Genomic DNA, 21,532 nt, shown 5'->3' with positions numbered 1-21,532 from the left:
TTGTCAGTATGTAGAATATGTGTATGTGTAATGATATATACTGTCACATACCACACACATTTCTCTTCCAATTCCAAAGGGAATGTTTATTAAAATAATAGGCTCAAGAGTAACTGTCAAGCCAATCTTTCTCAGGCCTAGCATGCATAAATTATGACAAAAGTATCAACTACGTACTAAAACAGCTTGCTAGAACCAAGTTTTGGGTGTACGAATGCCAGCCACCCGGGACACATCTGGTCTTCATTATTTTATATAGGCCATTTTGTCAACTACTGTGTTAACACACTTTTGTAAGCTTCACTTCTTACCTGGATTCCAGAACGATAAAATAATGCAGTTATTTCAATTACAAACATTAAGAAACACTTTTATCGAGTTACCACGTTTTAAGATCAATCAGTAACACGCTACACCAAAAAAAAAAAAAAAAGAAGAAAGGCTAGACAGATTACAACAGGGGAAAACAACTATACTATTTGCAATAGGAACTACTCCAAAAGAATCACAGGGTTCAGTGATATAAATCAAATTAAGAGGAGGTAGACTTCAGTTTACTGCCTAAAATATAATTAGATCTCACAAAATAAGACCTTTACTCATCTGAAGAGGTCCTCTCGCTGGCTTTTATTCTGCTATATATTCAAGTCTCTTAAATCTAAGAGGGAAGGGGAAAAAAAACGAACAAACTAGTTTTACCAAAAATGTTCTGCTATTTAATATCAGCTCTCATCAATTTTCACTCTTCTTTATGTAACTTAGGAGTTCATCTTTCTCCATTTGGTAACCGCTTTTTTTCCACTGTTCTCGTAACTGCTGCAACAGAGCCCCAATTTCTTTTCCTGAAGAAATGCCTACTTTTCTGATGTCATGGCCACTCACAGGAAATGGAGGAATGCACCATTGCTGCATTTGCTCAAGAAGACGATGCTCTCCTTGGTACTTCAGGAGTTCACACACACGGGTCGTTGCATCAGATTCCCTAGACTGAGTGCCAAAATCAAACACTTAGTTTCACCACACATTAGAATGCTTACTAATCATCTTATCCTAAAAGGTAAATAACCAATGTGAAATTTTTCACTTAAAATAAATGAAATCCACAGAACACACTGGGTCTTAGTATTAACAAATTAGTTCTGACCAAGCCTGTATATACTTACATCTATAATGAAGTCTTGATAGGGTTTCAATGGTTCTGAACTATCTGCTGCTTTAACCAAATCTTTCCTGTTTTTAACTACAAATATACCAAGGTTTTTCTCTTCTTTTGAAATCTTCAACCTCAAATCCAATTTTGTGACATCATCCTGTACTTTGAATAATGAGGCCAAGACAGTCATTGGCTTTGGTGAAAAACCTTCAACATTTTTACTGACTTTGTTAAATTCTTCTAAACTTGCATTAGTAGGTAAGCCTGTAGGGACAAAAACAATTTTTCACCTATTTTTATTTTTTACAGTGGATAAATTTAATAAAACACACTAATCTCCTCAACCAATCACGGCTATAGTATACTAAATGTCCTGCCACTAGAACTCACTGGTTCAGTGTGATGCTCCCATCTTACAGGTGAACCACTGATAAACTGTTGCTATTCTTTCCTATAATCCCCCCAAGACCTACAGTAAGGAGCCCTAAAACATTAATTTCCAGAGGCAGAGGCGGCGGTATCAGACGCACAAGTAACACTTACCACTGACTTCTCACCGAGCTACTGTCACACAACATCCACCCCCCACCCACCATTCAATAACTATTTGAAATAACCCAAGTTTCCTTAAGTATGCGGTAGCATATACCACTGTTCTTTCTGAACATTGTAACAACATTAATTTCCATATGTTACCCTTTACGTGCCTCACATGTATTAATTCACTGAATGTCTCAGCCCTTCCTTTAGATAGATGCAACTATTTTCACACCCCTTTTTTAGATTCAACAACTAATGATTAAAGAACTAACCCAAATCACAAAGTTGATATGCGGCAAAGCATCAGTCAAACCCAGGTCTGCTACCAGAGGCCACTGTGTCCTACTTCAGTGCTGTGCTGTCTTTGAGCTGTGTCCTCCTACCTGTGATCTCAGTTTATCCTACTTTAAAATACTCTTTCTCCTTTTGGAATTAGTCAAACATTCTTATGAAATTGTAAACCAGGTATCTCATTGTAAAAATCTCAAATATTTTATAACTTCTTCTCACCTATGTAAGGAGCCACATCAAGATCATAGATGAGGTTAATCAAGTGATTTACATGGTTACCAATAAGAATTTTTTTCAGTTCCACCCAAATTCTCTCCCCTGATATTCCAGCCAAGCCTTTTGCATTTTCTGCAATTGCTTCCAAAGTCTCAGGATCGTGGTCACCAGGCTTGTCTACAATTCTCCCATAAAACCTACAAAACAAAATTTTCAGACCATGTTACCTCTAGTTGGCATATCACTAGCAAAAATCTAGTTTTTCATTTTACTGGTACTATTCCATACATCTACTACAAGACAACAGAATTAGGGGCCTTAGAAATCATCTGGTCAATTCTCTCTACCTTCTCTTTGTTCCCAGATAACAAAACTGAGATCCAATAAAATGTAAATAACGTTCTGTAATTAGCAAGAAGTAAAACCCTCTGCTCAGTCTGATTTGCAAATCACTGAGCCACTTAGAATGGCTATCAAATGTACTTCCTGGAACTGGTACCTATACTGGATGAATAAAATAGCATTCTTGGAAAGGCACCCAAACAACACTGGAATGCCATCAATGGAGCAGGGTACAAAGTATGCCTGTCTGTGCCCATCAATACTTTTTTAAAAAAATTTTAATGCTTATTTTTTGAGAGAGAGTGTGTGTGAGTGGGGGAGGGACAGAGAGAGAGGGAGACACAGAATTTGAAGCAGGCTCCAGGCTATCAGCTGTCAGCACAGGGCCCGATGAGATGCTCGAACCCATGAACCATGGGATCATGACCTGAGCCAAAGTCGGACGCTCAACTGACTGAGACACCCAGGAGCCCCTAGTACCCCTCAATACTTTTAATAAAGAGTTTCAAATAGGACACATCTAGTTGCAGACACAGGAGTGTATTTCTTGTAATCTCAGAAATAGAAGCCTTAAAGTATACCTGTATGAACACATCTTTAAAATTCATTTATAATGTACATTAAATGACAGTAACTATGGATGTCAGCCTGTGTTCTATTATTTGCAAAGACAGAGTCTGCAAATACTGAAATTTAAAGAACATTTACTAACAAAATATGTAGGCTCTGTTACAGAATACTCCAAATGTGATCCTAAGCAGTAAAAAATACTACACATAAACTAGCCACTTACAATAATTTAAAAAAAAAATAGAACTATCCTACGACCCAGCAATTCCACTACTATTTATCCAAAGAACAGAGGAGTGCTGTTTGAAGGGGCACATGTACCCCAGTGTTTATAGCAGCACTATCAACAATAGCCAAAGTATGGAAATGTCCAAATGATGAATAAAGAAGATGTGGTTTATATATACAATGGAGTATCACTTGGTGATCAGAAAGAATGAAGTCTTGCCATTTACAACATGGATGGAACTAGAGTGTATTATGCTAAGCAAAATAAGTCAGAGAAAAACAAGTATCACATGACTTCACTCGTGGAATTTAAGACACAAAACAGATGAACATAAGGGAAGGGAAGCAAAAATAATACAAAAACAGAGAGGGGACAAACCATAAGAGACTTAAATACAGAACAAACAGGATTGCTGGAGGGATGGGGGGGGGCGCTAAATTGGCAAGGTTGCATTAAGGAGGACACTTGTTGGGATGAGGAGTGGGTGTTATACGTAAGTGATGAATCACTAAATTCTATTTCTGAAATCCTTATTACACTATATGTTAACTAACCCAGATTTAAATATATAAAAAGTAAAATAAACATTAAAAAAAATGTGAAAAAGGTTAGAACCCAGACTTTAAAAATCATTTCTATCCACAAAACCACGCAAATGCATTTCATGCTTACTAAGTTCATCTGAGGGATTTCCCATGACTACCTCAAACTGTAACCCATGTGAAGGCAAAGACTTTGACCAGTTACTCCGTGTTCAAAGCACCCACCGCAGTGGTTGGCCTGTGGTGAGCATTCAGTTATCTGTGAAATGAATGATGAGTGCAGGAAATAAAAAGAACACTGGACACAAGAAAAATGATTTAAAGCTGAATTATATAAAACCATCCAAGAATGCAGTAAATATCTTTGGGAAAGAAAATATGAAGCATCTAAGTAATCTCTCACAGTAAGTCACATTTTACTAAATCTATCAGGGACAGACATTTGGGATGTCACCATTTTGTACACTCACCTGTGCGTTTCACATGATCAGAATTGTGCTCCAGGATATTAAAAACTGTTACCATTATTTTAAAAAAATTCTTACCGGAAATATCTTAAAATTCGAAGATAATCTTCTTGTATCCTCTGTTTAGCATGTCCAACAAATCTAACTTTCTTATTTTTTAAATCTTCAAAACCACTGAAGTAGTCAAATAAGGTACCATCAAAACCTATTCATTAAAGAAGAGGGGAGAGATATCATCACTGTTAACAAGTAAGACCTAGAAAACAAGAAAGTCAGCTAAAAACTATTATAAACAGTAAAAATTAAGTGAAGAGTTACAAAGTTAAAATAGACATGAATAGCATTCATCCATATCCACTATCAAATAGAAGACATAATGGAATAAAAGGCTGTATTTATAACACCAACTAAAAAGATAATATCCAAGAATGAACTAAATAAGAAATACGCTAGTATGAATTGGGGTAGAGACACGAAACAAGCTGATTTTCAAGTAAATATGAGAGAATAAACAAGAATAGCCAAAATAATCTGCGGGGAAAAAATAAAAAGAAAAAAAAATGGAAAAACTAAAATCATAAACCATAGGAAAAAACATTTATGATCCTGGAATGGGGAAAACCTTTAAAAATATACAGTTAACCCTTGACACAGGTTTGAACTACATGGGTCCATGTAGAGGATTTTTATAGTACTGTAAATGATTTCTCTCTTATTTTCTTAACACTTTTCTCTACCTTCCTTTACTGTAAGAACGCAGTGTATGATACATAGACCATACAAAATTTGTTTTACTTGATTGTTTCTGTTATCAGTAAAGCTTCCTATCAATAGGCTATTAATAATTAAGTATGGGGGCGGGGGAGTCAAAGTTAATATGCAGATTTTACACTGCATGGGGATTTACCAAGAAACTAAAATTAGATACAAACACCCACAACACCAGAGCCTTAAGGAAATAATTCAACCACACAAAAATCAAAGGTGCCTTCATGGCAAAAACCACCATAATGAAAAGCATACTGAGAAAAATACTAAGTTAATAGAGTCAAATACCAAGTTTCCATAATATACAAAAAGCTTTTGTAAATAAATAAAAATACCACATTTAAATAGAAGAAATCGGTAGAAATAAGCTAAGGAAATATTTTTAAAAACCTTAAAAAATGAAGATTTTGCAACCTTAAGTCATAAAAAATTATAAATCTTTGAGGCAACATTTTTTCACATTTCTATCACGTGGCAAAAATCCAAGTCTGACTGCGCTGTGAGCAAGGGTATGGTGAATCAGATCAGGAGACAACTCTGCAGCCTTCTAAGCTTTATGAATTCTGAACCATGTGAACCTAATACCCATTCAAAGAAATGTAACCAAAAAAAATCCCACTATAATATGTTCTTTCATATGTAAACAAAAAGAAAAAATTAACATAAGGCGTATAAAACCTCAAGTAGTAGAGTGCCCAGTTCATTTCAGTTATCCTTGAACTTTTTCTAGTTTTAAAAATTAAAAATCTCCTGTCCTGGGCAAACAGACAGCTGGTCACTCTAGGGACTGAAAAAAACAGAGCAAAGACAGGTACCATTCAATCATCCAAATGGTGGTGGGGGGGTTGTCAGTGATCCTGAGAGATGCTTTACCTTATAAAGGCACTGCCTCTACCTCTGAAGAACAACTACTTGTCAATTTATTTCTGTTTGAACTTTAATGCTCTTTGATTATCCCAAATGCAATACTGGTAAGCTGAAGCATAACACTTCCCAAACTTTTGATTTATATAGCATTTTGATATATATAGAAATTTGAAAGGCTCAAAATTCAAAGAAATAACAGAAAATGGGAAAAAATATCTTTACAAAGTAGCAAATACATGAGGTTTATCGGTCTCTTAATGTAATTTCTCTTAATGAAGAGATGGCTCTCCCTGGTGAGCATGGAAATACTAAAGTCCTTTTCACTAAAGGAAAAATCAAGGTTGGAGGCAAAAACAAAAAACAAAACAAAACAAAACAAAACACAGGATAAAACGAGCAAAGTGTGAGACACAAAGTAACCAGAAATGGCAAAACTAGGAATGCTTCACCCAGTAAGCCTTGAAAAAAACCTGGACAGAAAAAGTAAAAATTAGTGACAATACACACTGATAGGTGTGCACTTTGTTTTTTGCTCTGAATATCACTTTCAAAATATAATGCATAAAAGTAAGAAATAAAGCAAGAGTTGCTAAGAATAATGTAGTGGTCAAGAACGTGACCTCCAGAGCCAGAACACTTAGGTTGGAATCCTAATTCTAGTTTACCAGCTGCATGACTAAGAAAATTACTATAGGTTAAATAGCAGTATCTGCTCCATAGGGATGCTGGGAAGATTCAATTGCTGTGATGTGCTCAGAACCATGCCCGGCACATTACAAGGGCTCAGCAAATGGTAGAAAACAGTAGTACAGGGCACCTGGGTAGCTCCGTTGCTTAGGTGTCTGACTCTTGGTGTCGGCTCAAGTTATGCTCTCACAGCTTATGAGTTCAAGCCCCATGTCAGGCTCTGCGCTGACTATGTGGATGGAGCCTGCCTGGGATTCTCCTCACTGTCTCTCAAACAAACTTTAAAAAAAAAAAAAAAAAGGAAACAGTAGTACCAGTAAGAACAGCTTTTACTTTTATAAAACAGTATACTGAAAAAGAATTATTAACCTCTCTCTTTTAGTCAGGTATGCTTAGGAGAAGCTAGTTACAGATTTTATACATTGCACTAGTTGCAGCAGTTTACCCTAAGTCAGAATGAGGTAAAAAGAAAGGGTGGGGGGAGGGGGGCCTGGGTGGCTCAGTTGGTTAAGTGTCCGACCTCAGCCCAGGTCATGATCTTGGGAGTCCATGGGTTCGAGCCCCTAGTCGGGCCCTGTGCTGACAGCTCAGAGCCTGGAGCCTGCTTCAGATTCTGTCTCCATCTCTCTCTGCCCCTCCCCCACTCATACTCTGTCTCTCAAAAATAAATAAATGTTAAAAAATCTTAAGAAGAAGAAATGAACACCGGGAGTGTGATCACATAATGGAGGGACAACATGCCACCAACTGGGCTGATAAATCATGTAGGCTGTGGAAACCCAAGGTCCAATCATGGTGACCTGAGCTAAGTTACTTAACATCTCAGTCTGTTTCCTCATAAAATGGATTTTATCCTCAGTGAAGTTTTCCTGACAGTTAAATGAGATAAAGTGTATCAAGTGACTCAGAATCTAGCAGGTGCTCTAAAGACATCATCTTTAATGTAATTAGCAGGAGATCCCACCTACAACCTCCTTCTCCATCCTATGAAGCAAATACTATTACAGGTTTTCTCCACTATCTGAAAGTTCACTTTAGGCCACGCTGCCTTTACAAAAGACCTACTCTAAAAGCTGTTTTCACTACCTGAAAGAAATCTGGAAAAGGATTTTCATTTTGATGAAATAGTAATTGCTTCCTCACCTTACACCATTTCAACTTAAGAAAGGTGACACAGAATACTTTTGGATAGCGAGGAAACCTATACTTCATCCTTTCACTATTACTGCTGCCACAACCAGGTTATGAAAAGTGGATGCTTCATCTCTCTTTTCTAATCCAAAGTGTTAAACATAAAGGACTTGCCTAAAACTTAAAGTACAAAAAATAATGCTTCAATTAAGCACTAACTTAATTCACCTACTATGAGTCTCACTGGTTTCATTCACACAAAAATCAAGCTGAGATGATAAACAGATTTTCTCTTGCATGAAACTCTGATTCAAGATGATTCCTAAAATGCAATGCCATGAAAGAATCTGATGTTGTGCCGAGGCACAGCAACAGAGAGGCTGCTGAAGTCATTTATCAGTCTGCACCCAGGCACCAGAAGAAGAGCTAGGCTGGGAACCCACAAAAGATGTGCAGTGGAGAGTGACATGGGGGACATGCATTTTTCTTACCTGAAATGTTAACCATTTTTAGATGCAATTAGTAAGTTAACACTGAATGTGTACATGTGCCAGTCACTGTTCTAAGGACTTAAAACTGTTAACTTCTTTAATCCTCACAACAGCCTTACAAAGGAAGCTAATATTAACATCCTCCTTTTATAGCTAGTGAGTCATGGAGTCAGAATTTGAACCTGGGACTTCTGGCTCCAGAATCATCTTTTAACCCATATGCTACACTGTTTCTTAGATGAAACTAATGCAACTTCCCAGGTTGGAGGACATTTCCAGAATGCAGATTCACTTTAAAAGGCAGCTTTCAGACAGAATGGATTAAAACATGATCTCCAGATATTACCTAAAAACATAGAATTTATAGTGAGATCTCTGCGTTCAGCATCTTTCTGCCAATCAGTTGTGAATTCTACCTCAGCGTGTCTTCCATCAGTGACAACATCAATCCGCAGTGTAGTAATTTCAAAATTTTCTTCATGAAGCTGTAACGAAAATTTTTTTTAGTTTTTAGAACACTGGATGAACTGAAAAAAATGAGTTCTGACACATACATCTTTCTTTTCAAAGTCACCTACTGCACATGTATCTTGAAATAGAAAGACAACCACAATATTCAAAGACAGAGCCAAAGAATATTTTTAAAAAATAAATGCATCTTAATTTGAAAAGATGAGTTTGGGACACCTGGGTGCCTCAGTCAGACAAGCGTCCAGCTCTTGATTTCGGTTCAGGTCATGATCTCACGGTTTGTGAAATCAAGCCCCGAATTTAAGCTCTGCACTGACAGCAGAGAGCCCACTTGGGATTCTCTTTCTCTGCCCTCCCCCTTCTCCTTTTTTTTTTTTTAATTTTTTTTTTTCAACGTTTATTTATTTTTGGGACAGAGAGAGACAGAGCATGAACGGGGGAGGGGCAGAGAGAGAGGGAGACACAGAATCGGAAACAGGCTCCAGGCTCCGAGCCATCAGCCCAGAGCCTGACGCGGGGCTCGAACTCACGGACCGCAAGATCGTGATCTGGCTGAAGTCAGACGCTTAACCGACTGCGCCACCCAGGCGCCCCTGCCCTCCCCCTTCTCAAAAATAAATAAACTTAAAAAAAAAAAAAAAAAAGTCTGATGTTTAAAAAAAGACAACTCTAACAAATGTTGTGGCAGAGGAGTGAGGAGGCCTTTAAAACAGTATATTCTAGTTCTTCCAATTTCAATTCAGGCTACTTTGAAATATTTTATAATAACTCTGGTTTGCAAAGAGCTGATTATCAATTTACAACATATATACCACTGAGCAAAGGATCGAAAGAGGAAAAAACACAAACCCTTAACACATCCTGCAACTCACTTACTGGTAATGAATGAAGTCGAAATAAAGTGCTACATATGTCATGGGAAGAAAGATTACCTCAGCTGGGAAAAGCTGAGTAGCTTCAAGAACGACTGACATGTGAGCTGAGCCCTGAAAACTAAGTAGGATCTGCACATGCACACGTAAGAATAACATTTCAAATCAAGAGAAAAGATGACCAAAGGCACAGTGGAGAGAAAGAGGGATACTATCTGAGCAAAAAACTATAGCTGACAAACAGCATGTTAGCACTGAGGGGTAGACAACAAAGGGTTTTATATGCCATGCAGGAATTTGGAATCTCTTCATTAAGAGCTGAAAACCACTACTGATCATTGGAAGTCTGTTCTGGAATTCCTCTCAATCTCATTTCTTTTCTAGAAACAAGTTAGCTCTAGAACTCAAGAATTTAAGGCACACGTTTTCTCTCAAGGCAAGTGGTAAGTAAAAGGTTTGAAATATGAAGACTGAGGCGCCTGGGTGGCTCAGCCGGTTTAAGTGTCCAACTTCAGCTCAGGTCATGATCTCGTTCATGAGTTTGAGCCCCACGTCAGGCTGTGTGCTGACAGCTCAGAGTCTGAAGCCTGCTTCAGATTCTGTCTACCTCTCTACATACCCCACTTGTGCTCTCTCTCTCAAAAATAAATAAACATTAAAAATTCTTTTTTAAAAAGAAATATGAAGACTGTGTGAAAATCACTGTAAGAAATAGACCCCTGGAATGCCTACCTTACCCAGGCAAAGAACCAGAGATTACCTCATTAGAAAGGCTAACCTAAAAATGGTTACACCTTGGGACACCAGATACAGCAGGAGTGAAGCACCCCAATGAAAACAAGATTAAGTGGGGAGAAAAAAAAAAGAAAATCAACATGACCTTTATTCCCTTTCCCCACTTGGTTTTTCAAAATGCTAATAACCAGATTTATTCTGGAATAAGGAATAGGCCTACTCATATGGACAGTGATGGTCCCACAACTGGCTGATGTTTCCCACACAAAACTAGAGTAAATCTCTGAAGTCACTTTACAAACACCAGAGGATCACACAAACGTAAGGAAAGAACCAAACCCACAGTTAAAGAAAGCCAACAGGAAAGACAGAAAAAGCTCAGAGGAAAGAGAGACATTATTCAAGTAACTATTAACTGGTATCCTAAAGGAAATAAGATACTGCATCTGAAACAAGAAAAGGAAAGACCTCTTGGGGTGCCTGGGTGACTCAGTTGGTTAAGCGTCCGACTTCGGCTCAGGTCATGATCTCATGTTTTGTGAGTTCAAGCCCTGCATCGGGCTCTGTGCTGACAGCTGGGAGTCTGGAGCCTGCTTCAGATTCTGTGTCTCCTTCTCTCTCTCTGCCTCTCCCCCACTTGTACTCTGCCTCTGTCTCTCAAAAATAAATAAATATAAAAAAACAAAAAAAACTGGATGATCAAGCTAAGGCAATCTCATGGAAAGACAAAGATAGGAGAATATAAATTAGGAGACAAAGGTAAAGATAGAAGCTCAGACCCCGTGATCCAATATCCAACATCACAGGAGTTTCCAAACCTGAAGATACCGAACAAAAGGGATGAAATGAGGAGAGGAATACAAGAAGGCCCACTAAGTGTCCCCACACAATGAATGAAAAAACACATACAAACCAAGCACGGCATCTTGGAACTACAAACACCTGATAAAAAGATCAGAAAGGCTTCAGGGCAGGCAAAAAATCTGGTCTCAAACAGAAGAGAAATGTGAATGAGCTCAGACTTCCCAGTGGCAACACAGGCAGGTGGAAAACAGTCTTTACAGTTCTGAGTGAAAATGACTGCCAGCCTCAAATTCTACAACCAGTAAAACTATCAGACCAGTGTGAAGGTAAAATAAAAAAATTTTCAGACATGTAAGGCTTTTCCAGGTTTCAAACTATTAAAATGAGAGCAAAAAATCAGAGCACCTGGGTGGTTCAGTTGGGTAAGCGTCCAACTTCAGCTGAGGTCATGATCTCAAGGTTAGTGAGTCTGAGCCCCACATCAGGCTCTGTGCTGACAGCTCAGAGCCTGGAGCCTCCGTGTCTCCCTCTCTCTCTGCCCCTCCCCTGCTTTCTCTTTCTCTCTCTCTCTCTCTCTCTCTCTCATAAATAAACATTAAGAAAAATTTTTTTAATGAGAGCAAAACCAAGAAAGAATATCACACAGGACTCAGGACCAAGGCAGTCTAGTAAGGAAGAGGCCGGGAAATTCCCAGAATCTGGTGCAGGGAAATCTCGAGATGAGGAATGAGGACCCGCCCAGAACATACAGATATGAGAGGAGAGAATGCACCAGGTGAGGTGGCTCAAAACAAGGAACTGAAACCTGACGGGTTTACTCTGGTTTACTCTACTAAGAATTTTACAGAGTAGAGGAATGAATCAGTGGCACACAGAAAGCTACGTAAAAGAAAAATGTTATTAACTGCAGGGAAACCAAAATCACCCAAGAAAGGTAGTCACAATACACTTTACAATCCAGCAGTAAACCATAGTTTTAAATGTAAACACTGAATATGAATTCAACCAAAAATGATGGTACATGTACACTGAGAAGACAAGGGAGAAGTGCCTGTGCTGCTGCTAAGAAAGCTGAGCTGCTCTCCTGTGCAGACATCAGCAGACAACATCTTATACCCAGGAAATTTGAAACTAAGACAAACACTGCAGCAAAGAAAGGTCTCTTTTAGAACCGTGGGGCTAACAGGTAAGTACCATAACAACTAGCTACAGCAGAGGAGGCTACAGCAAAGGAGGATGCAGGGTTTAAGAGGGAGATAGAAAATGACTTTTTTTTTTTTTAATGTGTATTTATCTAGAGAGAGAGAAAGACAGAGAGCAGGGCAGAGGCAGAGAGAGGTAAAGAGAAATCCCAAGCAGGCTCTGCACCGTCAACACAGAGCCCGACGTGGGGCTCGAACCCACAAATTGCGAGATCATGACCTGAGCCGAAACCAAGAGTAGGATGCCAGATGCTTAACCCATTGAGCCGCCCAGGCACCCCAAGACTGACATATTTTTTTAGTTTTTTGTTACTTGATTTTTTTTAAAACCTAGAAAAAAACATAAAAATTCTAAAAATTAAAGGAGAGGCAATGCAATTGCTGTCAAACCTTTCACTCACCCTGGCAGTAATTGTCCCATGCTTTTCCCCTTTGTTGTTTATCATGCGAATACCAGCAGACTGAAACATCTCCTTCATCTGAGCAGGGGTAGCAGTGGTAGCAAAATCCACATCTTGAGGCTTTACTCCACTTAATAAATCCCTCACTGCTCCTCCTGCTATTCTTAATTCATGATTTTCTTTCACAAATAAATCTGAGAGGAGAAAGAATATTTTTTACTTCAATGTATTTAAGAATTACATAAGTACAAAGTTTTTCCCATCTATTAGGAACAGCAGAGATTATTTAACTGAACCTTTTCAGATAAAAATTAGGAGAACAAGGCCCACAGAAATGAAGTGACTTACCTATAGTAGAATGCCTGTCACAACTGTGAGAACAGGGAACTTGCAGAAATTTTCTTGGCAGATTTGGAGGATAATTCCGAATTCCACAATGCCCCCAATGTCACCGATACAGATGTGAATTACAACCAAAAAGTAAAGTGAATAACTGCTTTTTCTATTTCAGAATTGTGAGGTGTTCTTATACCTATTTCTCTTCGGGTACTGATGCTGAAACTGTATGTTCATGCATAAAACTATGGAACTGTCAAACAACATTAGTCTACCACACCAAGTATGATAATGTTACAACGAAGAATCCACCAAGAAAAAAAGTGCACATGATGTTATATCTGCTCCTATCTGTGTTCTAGAAAAGCCATATGAACGCTGAAACTACTGTAAGGGCCTCAGAAGAGGAAACCCAGAGTGGACAAGACAAAGTCTACTATAATTACATAATGACTAAAGGACATCATATGGTACCTAGTGAGAATGACATCCAGGAAATGGCCATATATGACCCCCTAAGCCTTGGTTTTGACACGAGCTGGCCTGGCACCCACAACTGGGCCCCAGCGCTCTCCTGCTGAACATCATCTCAGAGAACATCCACGTCAGGCAAGTCCACTCGGTGACCATGATGAATCAGTTAAGACAAGACAACTAGCAATCATGTCTGAACACAGAAGAGACACAAACACTGTCAGAGGCACCACCTCATGACAATTAATACATGGGACTGCTCCTTATTTACCCATCAGTTAACAGAGCAGAGTGCTGGGTTCTCATCTCCTAGGTAAGAATTAAGACACGCATCAGATTTATCCTTGCTGCCTGATACCACCTAACCCACAGCAAAGCCCCACTTCTTAACACCCACCCCAAAACACGATACAAGCACAAATCCTACAAGAAGTTCTTTTGCGAGATACTCCAAGGTTCTCCTTGGTTGGTGTTCTCCCTCACTGCAGTAACAACGCACCTGGTGTGTTCCTTGTGGTCTCTGGCTGGTGGGCACTCTCACCTATTTAGCACTGAGGGAAATCCATCAGAGTTGTGGCATCCCTAATCACAACCCGATACGTTAACCTCCATCCCTACCCCTCATCTGCTCTTGCTCCTCCTCTTCCTCTACCTATTCTTCCTAAACCTTCCAGCCCCACTCTCTGCAGACTATCTAAAACAGTCTGCTACAAAGCAACAAATGCTCCCAACCTCTGCCTCCTGGCCTTACCTTAAAAGCTCTCCCAGAGCTAAGTCCTTCCCAGGAGTATGTGTTCTTCTCTCACTCCATATTTACCAAGTCCCATTATCTGTTGCTATTAAGGGTTCCTTTGATACGGGGTTCATGGCCCCTATGTTACTCCAGTTTTCATGAGATTTATAGAGGTCCAGGACCCAAAAAGTGAAGGACTGCCAAACTATTTCTGGACACTACCCTCATTTCTCCCTAGTTCACAGTCTCTTTATCTCCTTCCTAACAAGAGGGCTACACCAGCCCCCTTAAATCCAGCTTCCACAGTCCAGACATAGGGCTCTAAATTATCAACGTGATTAAGCTATGCCACTGTTCCTCTGACTATTCCCAGCGCAAGATCCATATTTCGTCAGTACATTACACAAGGGCCTCCGGACCCATTTCGGTCTCATCTCTCACTAATCTCTGCATCACACTTTACATTCACCAAACTCTCCTGGTAGTTTCCATCTAACTGCTCGTACGGGTCACTTCACCCAAACACCTTCCCCACTTACTGATCTAGCTGAGCAGCTGGCCATGAAATGTCTTGGTGTGCAACCCACACCAAGAAAGGCATTTTGCATGGCAGTCACTTGTACTTAAAATGAAGTTTCACAAAATACATACCACACAATCTCATCTACTGTATCCTCTTTCCCTGTGTTTTAATGCTGGTCATGACCACTAAATCGATTTTATGGTTCACTAATGGGCACCACCCAGAGTGGGAAAAAACACTGATCTATCTCATCCTTATCCTTACTCATCTTTTTTGATTCAGTTTAGAAAGCCTCTCCCGATGGCAGAGTTGACTGAATTTCTTCTAAGCTATCACAGTAACCTAGTTTTAGTACTAATTATACTAAAATTTCCTGTTCATTCTCAGGGTAGAAAACCTATCCTACTCATCTTTACACCAACATGGCTCACCAGAGAACTTAATTGTGATATCCTAGATTCAAAAAAATTAAAAAAGAGTGGCCTCGTTGAAATGTGTATTGTTTACAGGTTTCTTCCTTCAAATGAACACAGTAAGAAACCATTTTGAAATCCAAAAAATGAGCAAGTTTTACTTTCATTTGAACCTACTTTAACAGGATGAAGAAGGTCAAGCCTGAATACAAGATAACCTGTTATAAGATTTTCATGCTGGCTCACTAAAATAAAATTTTAAGTTCAAAGTCACCTAATAAATTAACTGCATTATAGAAAGAGATCCAGAATTCAAAATAATCTAGTCATCATTTTGATTAGCCGTATGGAAATAGATAACTATCTCCAAAAAACTCACGATTCTAACATTATGATACAATTGAGAAAGGCATATAAGGGCATATGTATATGCTTGTGTGGAACAGTCATAAAAACTGTAAGAAACCAATGATTTTATACGGACCTAAGAGTAGGGATTATCAGGCTTAGACACTCCTTTTTCCCTCAATTACTGTTGTATTCAATCTTACAGAAATCCACATTCCAACAAATTTTATAAACTACATACTCAGTGAAATACCTAATGCAACTGAATTTAATTGTAAATTTAAGCCTAAGACTCAAGAAATGCATAATTTCATCATTCCAAAGCTATTAATTTGCTTCAACTGCCACATCTGATAATAAACAATTTTTAATTATGGCTAGCAATACAAAAGACCATGGGACATCATGTGTCAGAAAACTTCTATGTGTCTGTATTTTAATTTTATGTTAACTTTCAAAGTTTAAACTTCTGTGCTTTATGTTTTGAATTTTGAGTTTTGGAGGCTGGGGGTACAGAAAGTGAGTCAAAGTGTAAGACTATCCCATGGCATGACCACATACCACCAATATACAGAAGCTCCCAAACTTCAAGAGTGATCGGGTGTTCCTACTGTCCCAAATGTTACTTTGATGGTTTTATGACATCACATACCTAAGCAGTTAAAAGCTAACTGCTGAGTACTCATCCCCAGCATTGCTTATGGACTATAGCCAAGTGGCCACAAAAGCTCTGGCTTGTCCACCAACCACGTAATGTAGGCAAAAACCACTATGTTTGGAACTTCATTCTCATGTACAGAATGAAGAAAAAAATCTTATATGCCCCTAATATACCTCTACAGTGTTGTCCTCAAGCAAGAGGAAAAACAAATTACATGACATAAACTGACAAATAATAAAATCCTATATAGGGTACAGAAAATCTACTATCCTAGCTTCCCAAATTCTTACATACTGTAAACGAATTTCACATGTGGCAAAGAAGCTATTAAGATCTGAGAACTGATATGATATTTAACTGCACGGTATCACCACACAATAGCCATCATTAGTGTGTGTGTTTGTGAGTGTTGTTTTCATGGAGAACATCTTATTTTATTTACCAGGACACCCAGGTCTTTAGAAAGTAGCAAAAAAACCCAATTATTTGATTTTCTAACTGACTGAGCTTTGCACTAAAAGATTCCATTCTTGCTACTTCCACTATAGCCTAAAAATGTCAAGTCTAGAAAATGTCCATGCTCCCATTTGCCAGTCTTTCAAGGACAAGACCCTGTGGATAAACTACCTGTATCTTTCCACCCTATTTAGTTTCTAAATCCTTAGGATTTCACCTCTTAAAGTGGAGACAATTCAACTCTTGAGGTGACAGTAAGCCAAATGAAATTGTTAAAATAAAAGACGCTCAAGAACTTATAGCAATCAATATCCAGAGTCTCGTTTCCAAAAGAAAAATGCAGAAGGACCTGAAACAGGCCACCAACAGTTAATTACCTACATCCAAGCATTTGGCACCTTTCTTCCAAGAGGCCTCTTGCAATTGAAGATGGGAAGATTAGGAGCTGGGAAAGGCATATAAAGAAAGAACAAGCTTGAATTCAACTCAGATTTGGAGCTTCTAAACTCGTGTTGCTCAAATAGCAGGCACATGTGGTTACTGAAGTGAGCGCTTGAAATGTGGTGAATTAAGATGGTTAGTATGTGCTAACCATCAGATTTCAAAGACTTGTTACAAGAAGGATGCAAAATGTCTCCTTAATAATTTTTACACATATTTTATATTAAAATTATGGTATCTTAAGTTGATAAAATGATATACTAAAATAATTTTCATTTTATTAACTTATTTATTACATAATTTATTAATTTCACCCATTTCTTTTTACCTTTAATGTGGTTACTAGAAAACTTTACATCACACGTTGTGACTGATGCTTCTATTGCACTGGGAGTTTCTAGCATTTTTCACTGTAATTAAAACTCACAAGCAAGTATCAGCTTTAGGCCCTCAACTTCAAGACCACGTGAAGAATCTATATGAATCAACAAGCTCTGGACCACTGACCTCTGACGTGTATCTAAAAAATCATCTATGGGGCGCCTGGGTGGCGCAGTCGGTTGAGCGTCCGACTTCAGCCAGGTCACGATCTCGCGGTCCGTGAGTTCGAGCCCCGGGACGGGCTCTGGGCTGATGGCTCGGAGCCTGGAGCCTGTTTCCGATTCTGTGTCTCCCTCTCTCTCTGCCCCTCCCCCGTTCATGCTCTGTCTCTCTCTGTCCCAAAAATAAATAAATAAATGTTGAAAAAAAAAAAATTAAAAAAAAAAAATCATCTATGTGACAGGCTCTGTGCTGACAGCTGGGAGCCTGGAGCCTGCTTCAGATTCTGTGTCTCCCTCTCTCTCTGCCCCTCTCCCATTCATGGTCTGTCGCTGTCTCTCAAAACTAAATAAACGTTAAAAAAAAAAAAATTAAAAGAAAAAAGGGGGGAGTGCCTGGGTGGCTCAGTTGATTAAGCATCCGACTTCAGCTCTAATCATCTTACGGTTCATGGGTTCAAGCCCCACGATGGGCTCTCTGCTGACAGCTCAGAGCCTGGAGCCTCCTTCGGATTCTGTGTCTTCCTCTCTCTCTGCTTCTCCCCCATTCATACTCTGTCTCTCTCTCTCTCAAGAATAAATAAACGTTAAAAAAAAATTTTTTTTTAAATCATCTAATTTCAAGAATAAGAAAGTAGCTTTGGGAATAAACTGATACAAGGAATGAATATAATGCCATGGTTCCTCCACCTTTTATGCATCAGATTAATAGAGTGGAGCTCTCATAAAAATTTATACATGCCCATCCTCCCCAGAGATTCCAGTTTAGTGGGTCAGGGTGGGATCCCAGCATTTGTAGATCTTAAAAGCTTCCCAAGTGAATGAATCTAATAGACAGCTAGGGTGGCAAACCACTGTATAAGTCATGCTCCTACATACATCTACCTTTGTGAATTTCTTATGGGCCACTAAAATACCACAGGTTTTAAAATACATCAGTGTGGCTGCTTCGGCAACAGCTGGGCTGATATTCCAAGGTAAGGAATGAGAAAACTGTGACAAGCAATGGAAGCTGCTGTATAATCAAGCACTTAGCTAAAGTCATTTCCCGTGCTCCTTCCAGGTAAGTTTTGCACATGCACAGAGGGGACTCCTATTTCCTTCTGCCTCCTCTGCCTAGACAGGAAATGCAGCTTGGTGGTTACAAGCTGGGTTCTGAAAACAAGACTGCACAAGTTCAAAATTCAGCTCCCCAGTTATTATAAAAATGTTGGCACATTCCTAAAACTGTTTCCTCATCCACAAAACAAAATATATCTACGCATTAAGCTAGTAAGCCGAATCTTGTAATGTACGTGAAGTACTTAGCACAATATACAGAAAAGCCGTGCTTTGTAAATGAAGTCACTGCTGGACTCTTGCATTTTGGCTACTTTTGGATTACCCATGGTAAACTTTTCTTTGGTTAGGTCAACAGCAAAACAAAAACAAAAACAAAAACAAAACAAAACAAAACAAAACCCTCGAGTGTTGGCTAAAAAACTTTAACCCTATGCTTCTCCATTTACATGGGCTTCCAAAGCAAGAAAGCATCTCTCACCTGTCAGACTCTTCAATCCTGCTGTGAACAGTGACTGGAATTCTGGAGACTGCAACTTCATTGTAAACAGATACTGCTTGAAAAGGCACAGCCTACTCCAACTACAGCTCAGTAGTGGCCTGCGCCAGGGATTCAGGCACCTCAGCATCTGGGGACAAAGTCACCAACTATACATCTAGGAGAGAAACATGCATGCACAATAATGAAATCTACAAGCCAAGGGAAACAAAGGGATCTACTGCAATTTTATTTAACTGAGAGACTCTCATCTCCTGTTCAGATGAAAAAACTGAAAAAAGTGACAATATGAGAGGCAGACACCTATACTAGATCTATGCTTGTAGCTGTCCACTTTTGTACTCCTGAAGTACTTACTGCTATACTCGCGTCCTCACATTTTACTGCTACAATACCCTCTCGAGAGGTGGGTTTCGGTTAACGCTTGAGGGAAGCGGTCTGCTAAGGGCAGATGGCTGCAGAAAATGTAACTCAAACACTTGGCCTCCTCCAAAACATGGGACAATCACTGATGTTTATCACTGTACTTCCCCACCTGCCCCTGAGATTTATGACCCAGGGATATTTCCTAGACACTAGAAAACATGTTTCCCCAAGACTTGTCTTTGCTTCCCACTTTTTCCTCATTCACCATTCCTTCCCATTATGCCAGCTCCTGAGTCCCACCCACACCCTGTTTTCCATGTAAAGTGGGCCTCTTTGAGGGACCAACAGGATTCCAATTGACCCCGAAAGAAACCACTGGAGAACCATTCCTTTCCTCGGGAAGCAGCTTTCAAAACGCGGCGTTGCCCACCAGGAGGAGGAGCGAGTTCCGCTCATCCAGACCACGTGGGGAAGAAAAACAGTCTCCTTCCAACTCCGCCTCAAATCAGAAAAACCCGCTAAGGACCCTGGCCCTGAAGTGGTATGTGCCGTGTCCCACACCAGGTGCCGGGCCGAAAAAGCTTAGTGAGACCCTCCGGGGCCCGGCCTCGAGGAAGGGAAAGTTCCCGGGGAAGCCCGGTGAATCAGCCTGCAGTCACTGGAACGTGGCAGGGACACGGCCGCACGACCTCCACGTTAGGCTCCGTTCCGCGGTGTAGAGGAGCCCTCTCACCACCTCAGGGTCGCCCCAGGTGACTCTGCGTGGGGGAAAGTCGGCCGCGCAGTCGCCCAGCAGCCCTCCCTGGGGCGCGCGTCCGCACGCCTACCGCACGCCCCCCACGCGCCCACTTACCAGCCCCGCCGCAGCCTTTGTCGTCATCGCAGCTCACGCACTTCCGGACGGCGTGCGCCGTGACGTCTCCGCCGTGCGTCTGTCGGCGGCGAATGGGGAATCGCAGCAGGGTGTGGGCGGGGCCCAGCGGGCTCTCTCTCTGCCCCTCCCGCCTCCTTAAGGCGCCGCCTGTGGAAGCGCGCAGTTTTCCTGCGCCCCGGAAGGCCGCCCTCACCCGGGAAGTGCTGCTGGTTGAGGGGCGAGGGTCTGTTACTTAACTTTAATCCCATCTCCCCACACCTTTCTCTTTCCCTGAGGTGGTCAGACGCTCATCTGCATTGCATGCCTGTGTGTCCTTGGACAAGTGTCACTGTCTTCTTTTGTAAAATGAGACTGTCAATAAAACCTGTTTTAGGTTGCCGGGCTTACATGTCATGTTACTCTCGAGCAAGGAGGAAATGCTCAGTTAGTATTACTATTCCTGCCTGAGACATTTCATCAGGACCTAAGCACAGGGTTCGAGACACACTTGTTCCAAATGTAAACCCTCTGGTCAAATGAAATGGCTGGTCATGTTTTAATTTCCCACCTGGTTTTTGTGAAGTTAGAAAGCTGTTGCAGGTGCAAAGTGAAGAACTTGGATTGGATTCTCTCTTGGGTTCTCTCTTGGATTTTCTCTTTTTTTCCAGGGCTGAGAAGAGTAAATAAAGCGGCAAAGGAGTGGGAGTTTAAGTCCCAAATCCTTAAAAAAGGACATTTCCAAGAAATTTCCCAATTATGTTTAAAAATGAAACGATGCAGGGGCGCCTGGGTGGCGCAGTCGGTTAAGCGTCCGACTTCAGCCAGGTCACGATCTCGCGGTCCGTGAGTTCGAGCCCCGCGTCGGGCTCTGGGCTGATGGCTCAGAGCCTGGAGCCTGTTTCCGATTCTGTGTCTCCCTCTCTCTCTGCCCCTCCCCCGTTCATGCTCTGTCTCTCTCTGTCCCAAAAATAAATAAACGTTGGAAAAAAAAAATTTAAAAAAAAAATGAAACGATGCAGATTTTACTTAAGCATAGTCTTTCTAACATCACT

The 21,532-nt window shown here is 40.3% G+C and overlaps 1 protein-coding gene across 4 annotated transcripts; it reads right to left on the bottom strand.

Annotated features, from left to right (window-relative positions):
* Positions 1 to 693: 693 nt before the first annotated feature.
* On the bottom strand, positions 694 to 20,526 carry TRNT1 (tRNA nucleotidyl transferase 1). Of its 4 annotated transcripts, none has more exons than XM_047834083.1 (8): positions 20,481 to 20,526; positions 19,244 to 19,418; positions 12,780 to 12,973; positions 8,641 to 8,779; positions 4,429 to 4,555; positions 2,204 to 2,397; positions 1,164 to 1,417; positions 694 to 987 (listed from the first exon to the last, which is right to left on the bottom strand). In XM_047834083.1, exons 2-8 carry the CDS (start codon positions 19,389 to 19,391, stop codon positions 733 to 735), a joined length of 1,311 nt encoding a protein of 436 aa, XP_047690039.1. In that variant the 5' UTR covers positions 19,392 to 19,418; positions 20,481 to 20,526; the 3' UTR covers positions 694 to 732. The 4 variants fall into 4 exon arrangements, with proteins under 4 accessions (XP_047690039.1, XP_047690030.1, XP_047690050.1 ...); XM_047834074.1 differs by lacking the exon at positions 20,481 to 20,526 and adding an exon at positions 20,058 to 20,470; XM_047834094.1 differs by lacking the exon at positions 20,481 to 20,526 and adding an exon at positions 17,105 to 17,168 and having other exon boundaries at positions 19,244 to 19,382.
* Positions 20,527 to 21,532: the final 1,006 nt, after the last annotated feature.

Source organism: Prionailurus viverrinus, chromosome A2 (assembly GCF_022837055.1).
Source record: "Prionailurus viverrinus isolate Anna chromosome A2, UM_Priviv_1.0, whole genome shotgun sequence".
In the NCBI taxonomy this organism is placed as follows: domain Eukaryota; kingdom Metazoa; phylum Chordata; class Mammalia; order Carnivora; family Felidae; genus Prionailurus; species Prionailurus viverrinus.
Note: the sequence above shows the minus strand (reverse complement) of the source record. Positions and strands in the feature narration are given on the sequence as shown.